Source organism: Falco cherrug, chromosome 19 (assembly GCF_023634085.1).
Source record: "Falco cherrug isolate bFalChe1 chromosome 19, bFalChe1.pri, whole genome shotgun sequence".
In the NCBI taxonomy this organism is placed as follows: Eukaryota; Metazoa; Chordata; class Aves; order Falconiformes; family Falconidae; genus Falco; species Falco cherrug.
Window position 1 is genome coordinate 1,837,022 of NC_073715.1, and position 21,940 is coordinate 1,858,961.

At 55.4% G+C, this 21,940-nt stretch overlaps 2 protein-coding genes and 4 pseudogenes across 2 annotated transcripts; all 6 read right to left on the reverse strand.

The window, feature by feature from the left end:
- Positions 1-203: 203 nt before the first annotated feature.
- Positions 204-1,170, reverse strand: LOC102059214 (feather beta keratin). Its single transcript, XM_005433293.3, is given in 3 exon segments — positions 204-741; positions 1,065-1,103; positions 1,105-1,170. Coding segments are annotated over 3 exon segments (426 nt in total). The 3' UTR covers positions 204-420.
- A 3,270-nt stretch (positions 1,171-4,440) lies between these two features.
- LOC129734270 (feather beta keratin-like) lies at positions 4,441-5,407 on the reverse strand (annotated as a pseudogene).
- Positions 5,408-7,668: 2,261 nt separating this feature from the next.
- Positions 7,669-8,418, reverse strand: LOC129734276 (feather beta keratin-like; annotated as a pseudogene).
- Positions 8,419-10,445: 2,027 nt separating this feature from the next.
- LOC106631645 (feather beta keratin-like) lies at positions 10,446-11,429 on the reverse strand (annotated as a pseudogene).
- A 2,943-nt stretch (positions 11,430-14,372) lies between these two features.
- On the reverse strand, positions 14,373-15,133 carry LOC129734277 (feather beta keratin-like; annotated as a pseudogene).
- A 3,821-nt stretch (positions 15,134-18,954) lies between these two features.
- On the reverse strand, positions 18,955-19,938 carry LOC102059045 (feather beta keratin). Its single transcript, XM_005433292.3, is given in 3 exon segments — positions 18,955-19,509; positions 19,833-19,871; positions 19,873-19,938. Coding segments are annotated over 3 exon segments (426 nt in total). The 3' UTR covers positions 18,955-19,188.
- Between the last annotated feature and the right edge of the window lie 2,002 nt (positions 19,939-21,940).

Below are 21,940 nucleotides of genomic sequence, written 5' to 3' on the forward strand. Positions count from 1 at the left end.
AGTCTAAAGAGAGAAACAAAGCAGTGTGTGTTGGAAGGGACACGGTCCAGGCTGCTACAAGGGCAGTGACAGCCAGGCATGCCCTCACAGCAATGGGACGCATGTCATGGGTACACATGGGGAGAGGGTGATGAGCAGGACCCCTCTCAGCTTGCTTCAGGATGAACCCATGGCACAGGACAGCACGAGGCATCAGGGCATCATGAAATGGAGAAGAAAGCGGGAGGAGAAGGAGATGACAACACCAGCTGGCCGTGTTTCCAGACAGCCCAGGATGGCACCTGGCTTCCTTCCCTCCTTTGCAGGAGGGCACGCGGGTGCTCAGCCCATCTGGAAACTCTGGCCAGCAGCTCCGTCCTCAGTCCGGCACCTGGCTTTGGGCTTCCCGGTCAATGCACTCGCTGGACGTCCGGCCCGGCTTTAGCAGGGCAGGCATCTTCTGCTCGTGTAGCGGCCACCAAGGCCAGAGAGGCTAAAGCCCCCGGAGTTGATGGGCACTCCCTCCTCACTCAGGATGCTGCCCACAGCAGCGGAGGTGCTGGATCCCACGGCGGTGTTCTGGGGGAAGGAGCTGAGGATGGGTCCGGGCAGGGTCACCACCACGGGAGAGGGCTGGATCACCACGCGGGAGTCCTGGCACTGCCTGACGCAGGGCTCGTTGCAGCTGTTGGCAAGCGGGGTTGGGCCACAGGGGCGGCACAGATCGTAGCAGGACATGGCTGAGGGACGGAGGTGCACCTGGGAGGGAGGGCACGGAAAGCACACGCAGCATGAGAGGGGCAGCCTGACAGCCTGCTCGGCAAGAGCAACGCCACAGGCTGGGGAGCAGGGACAGCCTGCGTTTGGGAGAAGAGAGGTTCAAGAGCCCAGAGCCCACAGGGAGCCTGGAAAACAAAGCCCAGGATCTTCTCCGAGAGAAGTGCAGCAGACAGTAAGGTGGACAGAGACACTGGGAGCACGATGAAGGAGCAAGGCTCTCAACAAAAGCTACACCGAGACAAAGGGACAAAGAGGAGAAGAAGAGAAAGAGGAGAGTGAGGCAAAGGTGTTTGCAGCTCACCTTGTTCACCAAGGAGGAGAAGGCAGGAGAAGTGGATGAGGATACCTGCAGCTGGACTGGCTTTTATACTGCTCCAGACCGCCCCAGGCCCAGAGGCACCCTTTGTGCATGTAATGTGTTTACCAACAAGCCCATCTTGCATGCAAAACTTCTCAATTAAAGAAATGAGAACACTGCTTATGTTCCCTGCAACGCTGCCTTTTCATTTCCTTGTTCATGACATGGCCGTTCAGCCACACAGGCTCCTTTCAAGTGACGGTATTAGAGGCCAAAATATTTCTGGGCCGCTGACACAGAACCAAAGAAAAAAGATTAAGGCAAAGAGAAGGAAACGGCGTAATTCGCCGGACGATGCCAACATCTTGCCCTCCTGGCGTTGGTTTTCAGATTTTGGCCCACCAAATGCAGCCTCATCACCTTGTAAACCTTTCATTGAAGGCCAGGCTTCCAACAAGCTTCCCATGGGAGGCCAGTCAGCTTTCCCTATCGACCAGCTCAGGCTGCCTGAGGCACCAGCTTCCCAAGCACGCCAGCTCTGCCCTTGGGCTTTAGCCCTTCCTTGATACTGAGCGTTGCTCTCGGCAGAAATAAGCCTAGCTCTTTTCTCTCTCAGCTCTGTCAGCAGCATCTAGAGGTCCCCAGTCCCCACCACAGGCACCTTTCGGAAAGAAGGATGTTGCTCTGACACAACCAGGTATTGTTTGCCATTCCTGGTAGACTGGCATGCACCCCCAGAACAAGGCACCTGCTGGGGACTAAATACAAGCCCTTTCCTCCTCCTCCTCCTCCTCCTCCTCACGGTCCATGACTCAGCTTCTGCTGTGGCTCCGCATACTGGCAGGACAGCACATGCAGTTCCAAACTCTCAGCAAGATTTCCATGCAACACATCACTCTCCACAGAAACAAGCGAGGGCTGGCAGTGCCAGCAAGGACAGCCTGGAGAGCAGCAGGTGTCAGGATCTCCCCAGGGATGCATTCCAAGGGAAGGATTCCATGCTCGGCACAAGTGTTCCCAGGGCAGAAAGCCAGCTGAATGTCCCCAACAGGAATGAAAGCCCAGCTTGGGGCACAAGCCGCATTCCTCTGACACCCCAGCCATGTCCTCACTGCAAGGAGTCCTTCCCCAATTAGGCTGGGACTCCACCAGGGACAGGCAGCTCTCTAATCACACGGGCGCGGGCCAAATTCCTCATTTAAGGTGATGAAGAGAGCTTAGAAGTCACGTTGGTTAAAATGATGACAGTGAAAGCCCATCAAAGTAGAAACGCTGCCAGGGGTCAGTGAGAGCCAATTGCTCCCTGCCGGCTGAGAGCCAGGAGGTGAGATGACAACAAGGCCAGGAGGGCAGCAGCCTCACTAGCAATGGCCCCGTTGCACAGTAAGTGAGCAAGGAACATCCACAGACAGGAGACGGGTGCAGCCCAGAGACCAGCTCAACCATCAAGTTCATGGATGAAGCAGGACTGGCATCAAGCAGGACAGTCAGTCCCCACATCAGGAGCAGACCCAGTCACAGTGACCTGGTCCAACAGAGCTCACTGAATCCTGACCAGGGCCATAGTGTCCAGACACGCCCAAGGAGAGGCTGGCACATCAGTGGGTTCCTTGCACTCAGGATCAAGGGGGTTCGTGGTCAGTCATAAGCCAGCCTGCAAAGGAGCAGGAGGCTTACAGTCCTGCCAGCCAGCTGAGGAAAGGGATAAAGGCCAGGACAGAGCTTGAATAAAGGTCTGGGTCAAAGGGAAGAGGGAGGAGAGAGAGACCGCAGGTGAGGCTGAGCAGAGCCATCGGCCTTGTTGGTACTGCACTCAGGTCACTGATGGGCAAGAGGAGGGTATCTCCTGTGCACCTGGCACAAAGGACACCAGCTCCACCTGTCACAGCAGTGGGGAGAAGGACTTGCTCCTGCAAGAAAGGATTTCATAAATAAATATAAATATTTTTAATTTTATTTTTATAAATAAAAATACATACATTTATTTTCCATAAATGCAAGATAGGTCTCTTCTTCTAAGGGTCATTTCCATCACGTCCCTGACCCAGAAAATTCACAGGTAGTGTCTCCTGCCAGGCCTTGCTACTCCCACTGTCAGCACCTATGGCAAGGCCCTGCCCAAAGGCTCCAGTGCCCGGCCACAGCCCGCTCTGGTCACGTCCTGCAGATGCCGCCTTCCCTCCCTGGTACCATCTTCTCACCCCACCTTGCTCCTGCTGGCAGCTCAGCCTGGCTCAGGAGCGTTGCTGGAGAGGGCATTTCCTGAGGGCCTTCCTGCGGAGCAGGGCACAGGGGCCTTGCGGTGGCAGCTGTCCTGCAGGGAAGACAGGCCTTGAGCCATGGCAAAAGGCACTGTAGGGGTTCACGCAGCGTATGGGACAGAACAGGAGGTGCCCCTCTCTCCACCTGAAACAGGACAGGGGCACGGGATAAAAACACCAGTTGTGGAGGACTAGAGCACGCTGGAGCAAGGCAGAGGCAGTTGTCCTCTCCCACATCTCCTGTGGCAGGAGCAACCACCACATCCCGGTGGAGTAGGCCCCACCAACTACACGCCGCCTCCATGCACCAGCAAAGTCACTTTCCTCCCTGACATCTGAGGTCTTGCAATTCAGGGCAGAAGGGCAGGAAGAGACAATGGCTGCATCGTGGAGGGTGCCTTCTTTGCTTCCCCTGCTGTGCAAGGGAACGAGAGGGACTTGCTAAATGCCCACACTTCACTGTCATGAAGGCCACGTGGCCTCCCAAGCAGGGACTGTGGCGCTGTGCCAGTGTTGCTGAGTACTTGAGAAAAGGGCCTGGTGGGCACAAAGAGGTGGCCTGAGAGCCAAGTGAAAGTTTGCAATTCCATTGGCATCTGGCACACATCAAGCACCTCTTGGAGCCATTGAAAACATGGCAAGAGATATGCCAAGAGCCACAAAGGTATGGTGTTCAGAACCCAGGAAGGTGGGTGGCCTCAGGAAGGACATACCACGTATAAAAAGTCACATACAACTTAAAATTTCCATTGGACACATACCCCCAATTCCAAAGGAATGATGCAAGAGCAACACATACTTTCAACCTCAACTTTGCCCTGTATACCATCCCATCTCCCTCTGAACAGTTTGGCTGGGCATCCCAGGAGGGAAGGAACATGAGGAGACATCAAGTTACAATGCAGCATCAGCTTTAATGAGTCTAAAGAGAGAAACAAAGCAGTGTGTGTTGGAAGGGACACGGTCCAGGCTGCTACAAGGGCAGTGACAGCCAGGCATGCCCTCACAGCAATGGGACGCATGTCATGGGTACACATGGGGAGAGGGTGATGAGCAGGACCCCTCTCAGCTTGCTTCAGGATGAACCCATGGCACAGGACAGCACGAGGCATCAGGGCATCATGAAATGGAGAAGAAAGCGGGAGGAGAAGGAGATGACAACACCAGCTGGCCGTGTTTCCAGACAGCCCAGGATGGCACCTGGCTTCCTTCCCTCCTTTGCAGGAGGGCACGCGGGTGCTCAGCCCATCTGGAAACTCTGGCCAGCAGCTCCGTCCTCAGTCCGGCACCTGGCTTTGGGCTTCCCGGTCAATGCACTCGCTGGACGTCCGGCCCGGCTTTAGCAGGGCAGGCATCTTCTGCTCGTGTAGCGGCCACCAAGGCCAGAGAGGCTAAAGCCCCCGGAGTTGATGGGCACTCCCTCCTCACTCAGGATGCTGCCCACAGCAGCGGAGGTGCTGGATCCCACGGCGGTGTTCTGGGGGAAGGAGCTGAGGATGGGTCCGGGCAGGGTCACCACCACGGGAGAGGGCTGGATCACCACGCGGGAGTCCTGGCACTGCCTGACGCAGGGCTCGTTGCAGCTGTTGGCAAGCGGGGTTGGGCCACAGGGGCGGCACAGATCGTAGCAGGACATGGCTGAGGGACGGAGGTGCACCTGGGAGGGAGGGCACGGAAAGCACACGCAGCATGAGAGGGGCAGCCTGACAGCCTGCTCGGCAAGAGCAACGCCACAGGCTGGGGAGCAGGGACAGCCTGCGTTTGGGAGAAGAGAGGTTCAAGAGCCCAGAGCCCACAGGGAGCCTGGAAAACAAAGCCCAGGATCTTCTCCGAGAGAAGTGCAGCAGACAGTAAGGTGGACAGAGACACTGGGAGCACGATGAAGGAGCAAGGCTCTCAACAAAAGCTACACCGAGACAAAGGGACAAAGAGGAGAAGAAGAGAAAGAGGAGAGTGAGGCAAAGGTGTTTGCAGCTCACCTTGTTCACCAAGGAGGAGAAGGCAGGAGAAGTGGATGAGGATACCTGCAGCTGGACTGGCTTTTATACTGCTCCAGACCGCCCCAGGCCCAGAGGCACCCTTTGTGCATGTAATGTGTTTACCAACAAGCCCATCTTGCATGCAAAACTTCTCAATTAAAGAAATGAGAACACTGCTTATGTTCCCTGCAACGCTGCCTTTTCATTTCCTTGTTCATGACATGGCCGTTCAGCCACACAGGCTCCTTTCAAGTGACGGTATTAGAGGCCAAAGCTTTTCCAGAGGAAATGACACGTCAGCACAGGCAGATGATGCAGCCAGTGATGGGGAGTGTCCCACCTCGCCAGCCCCATGCCCTGCAGGGCATCACTTTAAAGTGTTTCCTGATGAATGAGGCAGGCCCCCCCAGAGCCCACAGGCTTCAGCCTGGACATCCACATGCAAGGGTCGGCACCATCAGTTGCGCTCTCTCATGCTGTACTCACTCACACCGTGTCACGCATGCTCTTTCTAGGCTGGGCACCTCTGCTCTTGCCTTTCAGACTCTCTCTCTCTCTGAGATTGGGCTTTGATCTCGGCAGAGCTTTGCCTGCCTCTTTTGCCATCTTCCATCAATCCTCCATCCCCACATGCCTCAGCCAGCAGACAGCCCGTGGCTCAGAATGAAGGCTCTTCCCCTCCCAGCGCTCTTTGCTGGACACCTCTGGCTAGGTGTGATGCACGCCTGTGACCAAGGCACGTGTTGACCAATCCATACGCGTCCTTCCTCCAGCCCGTGCCTTGCCCACAACTTTGCTTTGGCCATCAAGGCTGCTGGCACAGCACGCACAACCAGATTCGTGGCAGGATTTCCACAGGACACCCAACAGGCTCAGGGGCAAGCAGGGTCCATGACCCTCTGCAGGGACTCCTGGAGAAGCACAGCTCAAGAGGTGCCTCCTTGAGGATCTACCTGAAGCAGGACCAGAGCAGCAGGACCAATGTATTGGCATTGGAGGACATGGGCATGGGAAGGAGGGACCGAGAAGCCAGCTGGCGGGGTCCCACTCCCTCAGCCTTCCCAGCCTGGGGCCTGATGAGGGGGGCACAAGGATCACTGCTTGGGACGCCTCCAGGCACAGCCTGCGCAGCAGCAAGCGTGGGCTTTCTGGAGAATTTGCTGTGCGTCTGCTCCAGACTCACGTCCCTTCAGGACACTGTGACATACACTGAAGGACTCTGCAATACTTAGTGATTCTGACCACAAAACTGCTCTGGTGGGGGCAGAGAGGCTTTTCCTGCTCCCTTCCAGCCAACGGCAGAGATTCCAGGACACGTCACCAACACTACCCATCACTTTCAGATGAGGCAGGACGATCCCTTTCATTCCATGCCCCTCACTTGCCCATGTTACACACCCATGCTCAGCCTGTGCCTCTTGTGCCAAAATCTAGCAGAGGGCTCACATCTCCCTTTACACAGCTGCCCTGGCTGCACATGCCCCTCCAACTCCCTGGGGGCTCCCTGCAGTTCCAGCCTTGGGAAGATGTGCTGGCAGGAGAAAAGGGCAAGAGCACATTGCAGGCAGTAACGTGCAGTCAGAGCCTTGGCCCGGTGGGTGTCAGCCTGTACAGAAATGTCCTCCAGCAGGTCAATGGCTTGCCTCACCATCTGGAAGCCAGTATCCAACCACGCTTGTTGCTCTCATGGCCCTTGGGGAAGCTCCTGGATGCCCTTTGCATAATCACACAATACCACACACATTTCCACCACCTGATGTCTCTTCCAATGACTGTGGTTATTGAGGGTTCTCAACTCCTCCAAGCATGATGCTGGTCCACTACTGGCCCTTACGCACACACCCTTTCCCCTCCAGGGCATCCCATCTCCCCCTGGACAGCATTTCTGGGCATCCCAAGAAGGAAGGAACATGAGGAGACATCAAGTTACAATGCAGCATCAGCTTTAATGAGTCTAAAGAGAGAAACAAAGCAGTGTGTGTTGGAAGGGACACGGTCCAGGCTGCTACAAGGGCAGTGACAGCCAGGCATGCCCTCACAGCAATGGGACGCATGTCATGGATACACATGGGGAGAGGGTGATGAGCAGGACCCCTCTCAGCTTGCTTCAGGATGAACCCATGGCACAGGACAGCACGAGGCATCAGGGCATCATGAAATGGAGAAGAAAGCGGGAGGAGAAGGAGATGACAACACCAGCTGGCCATGTTTCCAGACAGCCCAGGATGGCACCTGGCTTCCTTCCCTCCTTTGCAGGAGGGCACGCGGGTGCTCAGCCCATCTGGAAACTCTGGCCAGCCGCTCCGTCCTCAGTCCGGCACCTGGCTTTGGGCTTCCCGGTCAATGCACTCGCTGGACATCCGGCCCGGCTTTAGCAGGGCAGGCATCTTCTGCTCGTGTAGCGGCCACCAAGGCCAGAGAGGCTAAAGCCCCCGGAGTTGATGGGCACTCCCTCCTCACTCAGGATGCTGCCCACAGCAGCGGAGGTGCTGGATCCCACGGCGGTGTTCTGGGGGAAGGAGCTGAGGATGGGTCCGGGCAGGGTCACCACCACGGGAGAGGGCTGGATCACCACGCGGGAGTCCTGGCACTGCCTGACGCAGGGCTCGTTGCAGCTGTTGGCAAGCGGGGTTGGGCCACAGGGGCGGCACAGATCGTAGCAGGACATGGCTGAGGGACGGAGGTGCACCTGGGAGGGAGGGCACGGAAAGCACACGCAGCATGAGAGGGGCAGCCTGACAGCCTGCTCGGCAAGAGCAACGCCACAGGCTGGGGAGCAGGGACAGCCTGCGTTTGGGAGAAGAGAGGTTCAAGAGCCCAGAGCCCACAGGGAGCCTGGAAAACAAAGCCCAGGATCTTCTCCGAGAGAAGTGCAGCAGACAGTAAGGTGGACAGAGACACTGGGAGCACGATGAAGGAGCAAGGCTCTCAACAAAAGCTACACCGAGACAAAGGGACAAAGAGGAGAAGAAGAGAAAGAGGAGAGTGAGGCAAAGGTGTTTGCAGCTCACCTTGTTCACCAAGGAGGAGAAGGCAGGAGAAGTGGATGAGGATACCTGCAGCTGGACTGGCTTTTATACTGCTCCAGACCGCCCCAGGCCCAGAGGCACCCTTTGTGCATGTAATGTGTTTACCAACAAGCCCATCTTGCATGCAAAACTTCTCAATTAAAGAAATGAGAACACTGCTTATGTTCCCTGCAACGCTGCCTTTTCATTTCCTTGTTCATGACATGGCCGTTCAGCCACACAGGCTCCTTTCAAGTGACGGTATTAGAGGCCAAAGCTTTTCCAGAGGAAATGACACGTCAGCACAGGCAGATGATGCAGCCAGTGATGGGGAGTGTCCCACCTCGCCAGCCCCATGCCCTGCAGGGCATCACTTTAAAGTGTTTCCTGATGAATGAGGCAGGCCCCCCCAGAGCCCACAGGCTTCAGCCTGGACATCCACATGCAAGGGTCGGCACCATCAGTTGCGCTCTCTCATGCTGTACTCACTCACACCGTGTCACGCATGCTCTTTCTAGGCTGGGCACCTCTGCTCTTGCCTTTCAGACTCTCTCTCTCTCTGAGATTGGGCTTTGATCTCGGCAGAGCTTTGCCTGCCTCTTTTGCCATCTTCCATCAATCCTCCATCCCCACATGCCTCAGCCAGCAGACAGCCCGTGGCTCAGAATGAAGGCTCTTCCCCTCCCAGCGCTCTTTGCTGGACACCTCTGGCTAGGTGTGATGCACGCCTGTGACCAAGGCACGTGTTGACCAATCCATACGCGTCCTTCCTCCAGCCCGTGCCTTGCCCACAACTTTGCTTTGGCCATCAAGGCTGCTGGCACAGCACGCACAACCAGATTCGTGGCAGGATTTCCACAGGACACCCAACAGGCTCAGGGGCAAGCAGGGTCCATGACCCTCTGCAGGGACTCCTGGAGAAGCACAGCTCAAGAGGTGCCTCCTTGAGGATCTACCTGAAGCAGGACCAGAGCAGCAGGACCAATGTATTGGCATTGGAGGACATGGGCATGGGAAGGAGGGACCGAGAAGCCAGCTGGCGGGGTCCCACTCCCTCAGCCTTCCCAGCCTGGGGCCTGATGAGGGGGGCACAAGGATCACTGCTTGGGACGCCTCCAGGCACAGCCTGCGCAGCAGCAAGCGTGGGCTTTCTGGAGAATTTGCTGTGCGTCTGCTCCAGACTCACGTCCCTTCAGGACACTGTGACATACACTGAAGGACTCTGCAATACTTAGTGATTCTGACCACAAAACTGCTCTGGTGGGGGCAGAGAGGCTTTTCCTGCTCCCTTCCAGCCAACGGCAGAGATTCCAGGACACGTCACCAACACTACCCATCACTTTCAGATGAGGCAGGACGATCCCTTTCATTCCATGCCCCTCACTTGCCCATGTTACACACCCATGCTCAGCCTGTGCCTCTTGTGCCAAAATCTAGCAGAGGGCTCACATCTCCCTTTACACAGCTGCCCTGGCTGCACATGCCCCTCCAACTCCCTGGGGGCTCCCTGCAGTTCCAGCCTTGGGAAGATGTGCTGGCAGGAGAAAAGGGCAAGAGCACATTGCAGGCAGTAACGTGCAGTCAGAGCCTTGGCCCGGTGGGTGTCAGCCTGTACAGAAATGTCCTCCAGCAGGTCAATGGCTTGCCTCACCATCTGGAAGCCAGTATCCAACCACGCTTGTTGCTCTCATGGCCCTTGGGGAAGCTCCTGGATGCCCTTTGCATAATCACACAATACCACACACATTTCCACCACCTGATGTCTCTTCCAATGACTGTGGTTATTGAGGGTTCTCAACTCCTCCAAGCATGATGCTGGTCCACTACTGGCCCTTACGCACACACCCTTTCCCCTCCAGGGCATCCCATCTCCCCCTGGACAGCATTTCTGGGCATCCCAAGAAGGAAGGAACATGAGGAGACATCAAGTTACAATGCAGCATCAGCTTTAATGAGTCTAAAGAGAGAAACAAAGCAGTGTGTGTTGGAAGGGACACGGTCCAGGCTGCTACAAGGGCAGTGACAGCCAGGCATGCCCTCACAGCAATGGGACGCATGTCATGGATACACATGGGGAGAGGGTGATGAGCAGGACCCCTCTCAGCTTGCTTCAGGATGAACCCATGGCACAGGACAGCACGAGGCATCAGGGCATCATGAAATGGAGAAGAAAGCGGGAGGAGAAGGAGATGACAACACCAGCTGGCCGTGTTTCCAGACAGCCCAGGATGGCACCTGGCTTCCTTCCCTCCTTTGCAGGAGGGCACGCGGGTGCTCAGCCCATCTGGAAACTCTGGCCAGCAGCTCCGTCCTCAGTCCGGCACCTGGCTTTGGGCTTCCCGGTCAATGCACTCGCTGGACGTCCGGCCCGGCTTTAGCAGGGCAGGCATCTTCTGCTCGTGTAGCGGCCACCAAGGCCAGAGAGGCTAAAGCCCCCGGAGTTGATGGGCACTCCCTCCTCACTCAGGATGCTGCCCACAGCAGCGGAGGTGCTGGATCCCACGGCGGTGTTCTGGGGGAAGGAGCTGAGGATGGGTCCGGGCAGGGTCACCACCACGGGAGAGGGCTGGATCACCACGCGGGAGTCCTGGCACTGCCTGACGCAGGGCTCGTTGCAGCTGTTGGCAAGCGGGGTTGGGCCACAGGGGCGGCACAGATCGTAGCAGGACATGGCTGAGGGACGGAGGTGCACCTGGGAGGGAGGGCACGGAAAGCACACGCAGCATGAGAGGGGCAGCCTGACAGCCTGCTCGGCAAGAGCAACGCCACAGGCTGGGGAGCAGGGACAGCCTGCGTTTGGGAGAAGAGAGGTTCAAGAGCCCAGAGCCCACAGGGAGCCTGGAAAACAAAGCCCAGGATCTTCTCCGAGAGAAGTGCAGCAGACAGTAAGGTGGACAGAGACACTGGGAGCACGATGAAGGAGCAAGGCTCTCAACAAAAGCTACACCGAGACAAAGGGACAAAGAGGAGAAGAAGAGAAAGAGGAGAGTGAGGCAAAGGTGTTTGCAGCTCACCTTGTTCACCAAGGAGGAGAAGGCAGGAGAAGTGGATGAGGATACCTGCAGCTGGACTGGCTTTTATACTGCTCCAGACCGCCCCAGGCCCAGAGGCACCCTTTGTGCATGTAATGTGTTTACCAACAAGCCCATCTTGCATGCAAAACTTCTCAATTAAAGAAATGAGAACACTGCTTATGTTCCCTGCAACGCTGCCTTTTCATTTCCTTGTTCATGACATGGCCGTTCAGCCACACAGGCTCCTTTCAAGTGACGGTATTAGAGGCCAAAATATTTCCATGGAAAATTAGAAATCAGCAGAGGCAGATGATGCAACCAATGATGAGGAGTGTCCCACCTCACCAGGTGATGCCAGACCCTTGCCCTCCAGGGCCTCACTTGAAGGATTCTCATAATATATGAGGCATGTTTTCTGGCCTTCCTAAAATTTAAGGCCAGATTAAAATATTTGCTGTGACAGTGGTCGCTATATCCATCACAGTATGCAATATTTTACTCTATCAATGTTAGGTTTAAATTACTCAGTCAGCATGTAAGTTGACTAAAACACTTTTAGGTTGTATTTTCAAAACATTTTTATCAAGATAAATCCGTATGCTCTTTGTTATTTTTTAACTTACTTCGACAACCTCCAGCAGCCTCCAGTGTACAGAAGAAGAATGATTGAGAGGTGGATAGACTGGTCTCCAACACACATGAAGTGTACTCCCCACCCAAACTCCAAAACTCAGTGTTGGGGCTTCCCAATTGTTCATTTTTCATCTGCAAAGGTACCAAACACCTCTTCTTTGACCTGACACATTATCTCCATAATAGGCACTGCAAAAACCCTGGATAGCATTCCATGAGACAATAAAACTCATCACAAGTACTCATGGTGGGGGAACATCAACAAGGGTATGCTGGAGTCCAGCAGACATAAGGATCTCCGTTTCCTCTGCCCAAACGTCTCAGCATATGCACACATCCAGTTTCCCAGTGGCCTGTGCAACACCCACAGTCAGAACCTATGGGCTCCAGTGACGGGCCACAGCGTGTTCTCTCTGGTCACGTCCTGCAGATGCCGCCTTCCCTCCCTGGTACCATCTTCTCACCCCACCTTGCTCCTGCTGGCAGCTCAGCCTGGCTCAGGAGCGTTGCTGGAGAGGGCATTTCCTGAGGGCCTTCCTGCGGAGCAGGGCACAGGGGCCTTGCGGTGGCAGCTGTCCTGCAGGGAAGACAGGCCTTGAGCCATGGCAAAAGGCACTGTAGGGGTTCACGCAGCGTATGGGACAGAACAGGAGGTGCCCCTCTCTCCACCTGAAACAGGACAGGGGCACGGGATAAAAACACCAGTTGTGGAGGACTAGAGCACGCTGGAGCAAGGCAGAGGCAGTTGTCCTCTCCCACATCTCCTGTGGCAGGAGCAACCACCACATCCCGGTGGAGTAGGCCCCACCAACTACACGCCGCCTCCATGCACCAGCAAAGTCACTTTCCTCCCTGACATCTGAGGTCTTGCAATTCAGGGCAGAAGGGCAGGAAGAGACAATGGCTGCATCGTGGAGGGTGCCTTCTTTCCTTCCCCTGCTGTGCAAGGGAACGAGAGGGACTTGCTAAATGCCCACACTTCACTGTCATGGCCCACAGGCCACGTGGCCTGCCAAGCAGGGACTGTGGCGCTGTGCCAGTGTTGCTGAGTACTTGAGAAAAACGGCCTGGTGGGCACAAAGAGGTGGCCTGTGGGCAGAAGTGAAGGTTCACAATTCCATTGGCATCTGGCACACATCAAGCACCTCTTGGAGCTATTGAAAACACGGCAAGGGATATGCCATCAGCCACAAAGGTATGGTGTTCAGGACCAAGTGATGTGGGTGGCCTCAGGAAGGACATACCGCATATAAAACGAGTCCCATACAACTGTGGGAGAGGGGGTTAAATGGAGAAGGAGCAGCGTGGTCTGACCTCTGGAGGAAGGAGATACAGCACAGACAGTAGAATCTAACCCACAGTAAAGCCTTGTGGCAGCCTAATAGTTTGTTTGTGCTGCAACAAAGCTTTACCATTGGTTAGATCAAGGGTCCTCAAACTAAGGTCCGTGGGCCAGATACAGCCCCCCAGGGCCCTCAGTCCAGCCCCCGGTATTTACAGAATTCCACCACCAGGAGTTGGGGGGAAACCAAGCAGCCACAGATGACTTCCTACTACTTAATCCACATACCAGGCCCTGTTTAAAAAGTTTGAGGACCCCTGGGTCAGGCTCTACTACCTGTTCAGCAGCACCTTCCACCAGAGGTCAAACAACACTGAAACTCCTACACCTGACCACACACTCCTCAGGGCTACTTAACCACTTAGCGGGAACAAGCTACAGCTGCACACCATCCAGGACAATCAACCCCCTGCCTCTGAGGCAAGGCCACAGCTACATGTTATCAATGTCAATCAACCCACTGCCTTCATTCCTCTACGCCATACAAGTGACCATTTCAGCTAAACACCAACCCCCAATCCCCCAGGAATAATAGAAATGCACAACATTCCTTCAGCCACACATTTCCCTGTGTAGCATCCCATCTCCCTCTGAACAGTTTGGCTGGGCATCCCAGGAGGGAAGGAACATGAGGAGACATCAAGTTACAATGCAGCATCAGCTTTAATGAGTCTAAAGAGAGAAACAAAGCAGTGTGTGTTGGAAGGGACGCGGTCCAGGCTGCTACAAGGGCAGTGACAGCCAGGCATGCCCTCACAGCAATGGGACGCATGTCATGGATACACATGGGGAGAGGGTGATGAGCAGGACCCCTCTCAGCTTGCTTCAGGATGAACCCATGGCACAGGACAGCACGAGGCATCAGGGCATCATGAAATGGAGAAGAAAGCGGGAGGAGAAGGAGATGACAACACCAGCTGGCCGTGTTTCCAGACAGCCCAGGATGGCACCTGGCTTCCTTCCCTCCTTTGCAGGAGGGCACGCGGGTGCTCAGCCCATCTGGAAACTCTGGCCAGCAGCTCCATCCTCAGTCCGGCACCTGGCTTTGGGCTTCCCGGTCAATGCACTCGCTGGACGTCCGGCCCGGCTTTAGCAGGGCAGGCATCTTCTGCTCGTGTAGCGGCCACCAAGGCCAGAGAGGCTAAAGCCCCCGGAGTTGATGGGCACTCCCTCCTCACTCAGGATGCTGCCCACAGCAGCGGAGGTGCTGGATCCCACGGCGGTGTTCTGGGGGAAGGAGCTGAGGATGGGTCCGGGCAGGGTCACCACCACGGGAGAGGGCTGGATCACCACGCGGGAGTCCTGGCACTGCCTGACGCAGGGCTCGTTGCAGCTGTTGGCAAGCGGGGTTGGGCCACAGGGGCGGCACAGATCGTAGCAGGACATGGCTGAGGGACGGAGGTGCACCTGGGAGGGAGGGCACGGAAAGCACACGCAGCATGAGAGGGGCAGCCTGACAGCCTGCTCGGCAAGAGCAACGCCACAGGCTGGGGAGCAGGGACAGCCTGCGTTTGGGAGAAGAGAGGTTCAAGAGCCCAGAGCCCACAGGGAGCCTGGAAAACAAAGCCCAGGATCTTCTCCGAGAGAAGTGCAGCAGACAGTAAGGTGGACAGAGACACTGGGAGCACGATGAAGGAGCAAGGCTCTCAACAAAAGCTACACCGAGACAAAGGGACAAAGAGGAGAAGAAGAGAAAGAGGAGAGTGAGGCAAAGGTGTTTGCAGCTCACCTTGTTCACCAAGGAGGAGAAGGCAGGAGAAGTGGATGAGGATACCTGCAGCTGGACTGGCTTTTATACTGCTCCAGACCGCCCCAGGCCCAGAGGCACCCTTTGTGCATGTAATGTGTTTACCAACAAGCCCATCTTGCATGCAAAACTTCTCAATTAAAGAAATGAGAACACTGCTTATGTTCCCTGCAACGCTGCCTTTTCATTTCCTTGTTCATGACATGGCCGTTCAGCCACACAGGCTCCTTTCAAGTGACGGTATTAGAGGCCAAAATATTTCTGGGCCGCTGACACAGAACCAAAGAAAAAAGATTAAGGCAAAGAGAAGGAAACGGCGTAATTCGCCGGACGATGCCAACATCTTGCCCTCCTGGCGTTGGTTTTCAGATTTTGGCCCACCAAATGCAGCCTCATCGCCTTGTAAACCTTTCATTGAAGGCCAGGCTTCCAACAAGCTTCCCATGGGAGGCCAGTCAGCTTTCCCTATCGACCAGCTCAGGCTGCCTGAGGCACCAGCTTCCCAAGCACGCCAGCTCTGCCCTTGGGCTTTAGCCCTTCCTTGATACTGAGCGTTGCTCTCGGCAGAAATAAGCCTAGCTCTTTTCTCTCTCAGCTCTGTCAGCAGCATCTAGAGGTCCCCAGTCCCCACCACAGGCACCTTTCGGAAAGAAGGATGTTGCTCTGACACAACCAGGTATTGTTTGCCATTCCTGGTAGACTGGCATGCACCCCCAGAACAAGGCACCTGCTGGGGACTAAATACAAGCCCTTTCCTCCTCCTCCTCCTCCTCCTCCTCACGGTCCATGACTCAGCTTCTGCTGTGGCTCCGCATACTGGCAGGACAGCACATGCAGTTCCAAACTCTCAGCAAGATTTCCATGCAACACATCACTCTCCACAGAAACAAGCGAGGGCTGGCAGTGCCAGCAAGGACAGCCTGGAGAGCAGCAGGTGTCAGGATCTCCCCAGGGATGCATTCCAAGGGAAGGATTCCATGCTCGGCACAAGTGTTCCCAGGGCAGAAAGCCAGCTGAATGTCCCCAACAGGAATGAAAGCCCAGCTTGGGGCACAAGCCGCATTCCTCTGACACCCCAGCCATGTCCTCACTGCAAGGAGTCCTTCCCCAATTAGGCTGGGACTCCACCAGGGACAGGCAGCTCTCTAATCACACGGGCGCGGGCCAAATTCCTCATTTAAGGTGATGAAGAGAGCTTAGAAGTCACGTTGGTTAAAATGATGACAGTGAAAGCCCATCAAAGTAGAAACGCTGCCAGGGGTCAGTGAGAGCCAATTGCTCCCTGCCGGCTGAGAGCCAGGAGGTGAGATGACAACAAGGCCAGGAGGGCAGCAGCCTCACTAGCAATGGCCCCGTTGCACAGTAAGTGAGCAAGGAACATCCACAGACAGGAGACGGGTGCAGCCCAGAGACCAGCTCAACCATCAAGTTCATGGATGAAGCAGGACTGGCATCAAGCAGGACAGTCAGTCCCCACATCAGGAGCAGACCCAGTCACAGTGACCTGGTCCAACAGAGCTCACTGAATCCTGACCAGGGCCATAGTGTCCAGACACGCCCAAGGAGAGGCTGGCACATCAGTGGGTTCCTTGCACTCAGGATCAAGGGGGTTCGTGGTCAGTCATAAGCCAGCCTGCAAAGGAGCAGGAGGCTTACAGTCCTGCCAGCCAGCTGAGGAAAGGGCTAAAGGCCAGGACAGAGCTTGAATAAAGGTCTGGGTCAAAGGGAAGAGGGAGGAGAGAGAGACCGCAGGTGAGGCTGAGCAGAGCCATCGGCCTTGTTGGTACTGCACTCAGGTCACTGATGGGCAAGAGGAGGGTATCTCCTGTGCACCTGGCACAAAGGACACCAGCTCCACCTGTCACAGCAGTGGGGAGAAGGACTTGTTCCTGCAAGAAAGGATTTCATAAATAAATATAAATATTTTTAATTTTATTTTTATAAATAAAAATACATACATTTATTTTCCATAAATGCAAGATAGGTCTCTTCTTCTAAGGGTCATTTCCATCACGTCCCTGACCCAGAAAATTCACAGGTAGTGTCTCCTGCCAGGCCTTGCTACTCCCACTGTCAGCACCTATGGCAAGGCCCTGCCCAAAGGCTCCAGTGCCCGGCCACAGCCCGCTCTGGTCACGTCCTGCAGATGCCGCCTTCCCTCCCTGGTACCATCTTCTCACCCCACCTTGCTCCTGCTGGCAGCTCAGCCTGGCTCAGGAGCGTTGCTGGAGAGGGCATTTCCTGAGGGCCTTCCTGCGGAGCAGGGCACAGGGGCCTTGCGGTGGCAGCTGTCCTGCAGGGAAGACAGGCCTTGAGCCATGGCAAAAGGCACTGTAGGGGTTCACGCAGCGTATGGGACAGAACAGGAGGTGCCCCTCTCTCCACCTGAAACAGGACAGGGGCACGGGATAAAAACACCAGTTGTGGAGGACTAGAGCACGCTGGAGCAAGGCAGAGGCAGTTGTCCTCTCCCACATCTCCTGTGGCAGGAGCAACCACCACATCCCGGTGGAGTAGGCCCCACCAACTACACGCCGCCTCCATGCACCAGCAAAGTCACTTTCCTCCCTGACATCTGAGGTCTTGCAATTCAGGGCAGAAGGGCAGGAAGAGACAATGGCTGCATCGTGGAGGGTGCCTTCTTTCCTTCCCCTGCTGTGCAAGGGAACGAGAGGGACTTGCTAAATGCCCACACTTCACTGTCATGGCCCACAGGCCACGTGGCCTCCCAAGCAGGGACTGTGGCGCTGTGCCAGTGTTGCTGAGTACTTGAGAAAAACGGCCTGGTGGGCACAAAGAGGTGGCCTGTGGGCAGAAGTGAAGGTTCACAATTCCATTGGCATCTGGCACACATCAAGCACCTCTTGGAGCTATTGAAAACACGGCAAGGGATATGCCATTAGCCACAAAGGTATGGTGTTCAGGACCAAGTGATGTGGGTGGCCTCAGGAAGGACATACCGCATATAAAACGAGTCCCATACAACTGTGGGAGAGGGGGTTAAATGGAGAAGGAGCAGCGTGGTCTGACCTCTGGAGGAAGGAGATACAGCACAGACAGTAGAATCTAATCCACAGTAAAGCCTTGTGGCAGCCTAATAGTTTGTTTGTGCTGCAACAAAGCTTTACCATTGGTTAGATCAAGGGTCCTCAAACTAAGGTCCGTGGGCCAGATACAGCCCCCCAGGGCCCTCAGTCCAGCCCCCGGTATTTACAGAATTCCACCACCAGGAGTTGGGGGGAAACCAAGCAGCCACAGATGACTTCCTACTACTTAATCCACATACCAGGCCCTGTTTAAAAAGTTTGAGGACCCCTGGGTCAGGCTCTACTACCTGTTCAGCAGCACCTTCCACCAGAGGTCAAACAACACTGAAACTCCTACACCTGACCACACACTCCTCAGGGCTACTTAACCACTTAGCGGGAACAAGCTACAGCTGCACACCATCCAGGACAATCAACCCCCTGCCTCTGAGGCAAGGCCACAGCTACATGTTATCAATGTCAATCAACCCACTGCCTTCATTCCTCTACGCCATACAAGTGACCATTTCAGCTAAACACCAACCCCCAATCCCCCAGGAATAATAGAAATGCACAACATTCCTTCAGCCACACATTTCCCTGTGTAGCATCCCATCTCCCTCTGAACAGTTTGGCTGGGCATCCCAGGAGGGAAGGAACATGAGGAGACATCAAGTTACAATGCAGCATCAGCTTTAATGAGTCTAAAGAGAGAAACAAAGCAGTGTGTGTTGGAAGGGACGCGGTCCAGGCTGCTACAAGGGCAGTGACAGCCAGGCATGCCCTCACAGCAATGGGACGCATGTCATGGATACACATGGGGAGAGGGTGATGAGCAGGACCCCTCTCAGCTTGCTTCAGGATGAACCCATGGCACAGGACAGCACGAGGCATCAGGGCATCATGAAATGGAGAAGAAAGCGGGAGGAGAAGGAGATGACAACACCAGCTGGCCGTGTTTCCAGACAGCCCAGGATGGCACCTGGCTTCCTTCCCTCCTTTGCAGGAGGGCACGCGGGTGCTCAGCCCATCTGGAAACTCTGGCCAGCAGCTCCGTCCTCAGTCCGGCACCTGGCTTTGGGCTTCCCGGTCAATGCACTCGCTGGACGTCCGGCCCGGCTTTAGCAGGGCAGGCATCTTCTGCTCGTGTAGCGGCCACCAAGGCCAGAGAGGCTAAAGCCCCCGGAGTTGATGGGCACTCCCTCCTCACTCAGGATGCTGCCCACAGCAGCGGAGGTGCTGGATCCCACGGCGGTGTTCTGGGGGAAGGAGCTGAGGATGGGTCCGGGCAGGGTCACCACCACGGGAGAGGGCTGGATCACCACGCGGGAGTCCTGGCACTGCCTGACGCAGGGCTCGTTGCAGCTGTTGGCAAGCGGGGTTGGGCCACAGGGGCGGCACAGATCGTAGCAGGACATGGCTGAGGGACGGAGGTGCACCTGGGAGGGAGGGCACGGAAAGCACACGCAGCATGAGAGGGGCAGCCTGACAGCCTGCTCGGCAAGAGCAACGCCACAGGCTGGGGAGCAGGGACAGCCTGCGTTTGGGAGAAGAGAGGTTCAAGAGCCCAGAGCCCACAGGGAGCCTGGAAAACAAAGCCCAGGATCTTCTCCGAGAGAAGTGCAGCAGACAGTAAGGTGGACAGAGACACTGGGAGCACGATGAAGGAGCAAGGCTCTCAACAAAAGCTACACCGAGACAAAGGGACAAAGAGGAGAAGAAGAGAAAGAGGAGAGTGAGGCAAAGGTGTTTGCAGCTCACCTTGTTCACCAAGGAGGAGAAGGCAGGAGAAGTGGATGAGGATACCTGCAGCTGGACTGGCTTTTATACTGCTCCAGACCGCCCCAGGCCCAGAGGCACCCTTTGTGCATGTAATGTGTTTACCAACAAGCCCATCTTGCATGCAAAACTTCTCAATTAAAGAAATGAGAACACTGCTTATGTTCCCTGCAACGCTGCCTTTTCATTTCCTTGTTCATGACATGGCCGTTCAGCCACACAGGCTCCTTTCAAGTGACGGTATTAGAGGCCAAAATATTTCTGGGCCGCTGACACAGAACCAAAGAAAAAAGATTAAGGCAAAGAGAAGGAAACGGCGTAATTCGCCGGACGATGCCAACATCTTGCCCTCCTGGCGTTGGTTTTCAGATTTTGGCCCACCAAATGCAGCCTCATCGCCTTGTAAACCTTTCATTGAAGGCCAGGCTTCCAACAAGCTTCCCATGGGAGGCCAGTCAGCTTTCCCTATCGACCAGCTCAGGCTGCCTGAGGCACCAGCTTCCCAAGCACGCCAGCTCTGCCCTTGGGCTTTAGCCCTTCCTTGATACTGAGCGTTGCTCTCGGCAGAAATAAGCCTAGCTCTTTTCTCTCTCAGCTCTGTCAGCAGCATCTAGAGGTCCCCAGTCCCCACCACAGGCACCTTTCGGAAAGAAGGATGTTGCTCTGACACAACCAGGTATTGTTTGCCATTCCTGGTAGACTGGCATGCACCCCCAGAACAAGGCACCTGCTGGGGACTAAATACAAGCCCTTTCCTCCTCCTCCTCCTCCTCCTCCTCACGGTCCATGACTCAGCTTCTGCTGTGGCTCCGCATACTGGCAGGACAGCACATGCAGTTCCAAACTCTCAGCAAGATTTCCATGCAACACATCACTCTCCACAGAAACAAGCGAGGGCTGGCAGTGCCAGCAAGGACAGCCTGGAGAGCAGCAGGTGTCAGGATCTCCCCAGGGATGCATTCCAAGGGAAGGATTCCATGCTCGGCACAAGTGTTCCCAGGGCAGAAAGCCAGCTGAATGTCCCCAACAGGAATGAAAGCCCAGCTTGGGGCACAAGCCGCATTCCTCTGACACCCCAGCCATGTCCTCACTGCAAGGAGTCCTTCCCCAATTAGGCTGGGACTCCACCAGGGACAGGCAGCTCTCTAATCACACGGGCGCGGGCCAAATTCCTCATTTAAGGTGATGAAGAGAGCTTAGAAGTCACGTTGGTTAAAATGATGACAGTGAAAGCCCATCAAAGTAGAAACGCTGCCAGGGGTCAGTGAGAGCCAATTGCTCCCTGCCGGCTGAGAGCCAGGAGGTGAGATGACAACAAGGCCAGGAGGGCAGCAGCCTCACTAGCAATGGCCCCGTTGCACAGTAAGTGAGCAAGGAACATCCACAGACAGGAGACGGGTGCAGCCCAGAGACCAGCTCAACCATCAAGTTCATGGATGAAGCAGGACTGGCATCAAGCAGGACAGTCAGTCCCCACATCAGGAGCAGACCCAGTCACAGTGACCTGGTCCAACAGAGCTCACTGAATCCTGACCAGGGCCATAGTGTCCAGACACGCCCAAGGAGAGGCTGGCACATCAGTGGGTTCCTTGCACTCAGGATCAAGGGGGTTCGTGGTCAGTCATAAGCCAGCCTGCAAAGGAGCAGGAGGCTTACAGTCCTGCCAGCCAGCTGAGGAAAGGGCTAAAGGCCAGGACAGAGCTTGAATAAAGGTCTGGGTCAAAGGGAAGAGGGAGGAGAGAGAGACCGCAGGTGAGGCTGAGCAGAGCCATCGGCCTTGTTGGTACTGCACTCAGGTCACTGATGGGCAAGAGGAGGGTATCTCCTGTGCACCTGGCACAAAGGACACCAGCTCCACCTGTCACAGCAGTGGGGAGAAGGACTTGTTCCTGCAAGAAAGGATTTCATAAATAAATATAAATATTTTTAATTTTATTTTTATAAATAAAAATACATACATTTATTTTCCATAAATGCAAGATAGGTCTCTTCTTCTAAGGGTCATTTCCATCACGTCCCTGACCCAGAAAATTCACAGGTAGTGTCTCCTGCCAGGCCTTGCTACTCCCACTGTCAGCACCTATGGCAAGGCCC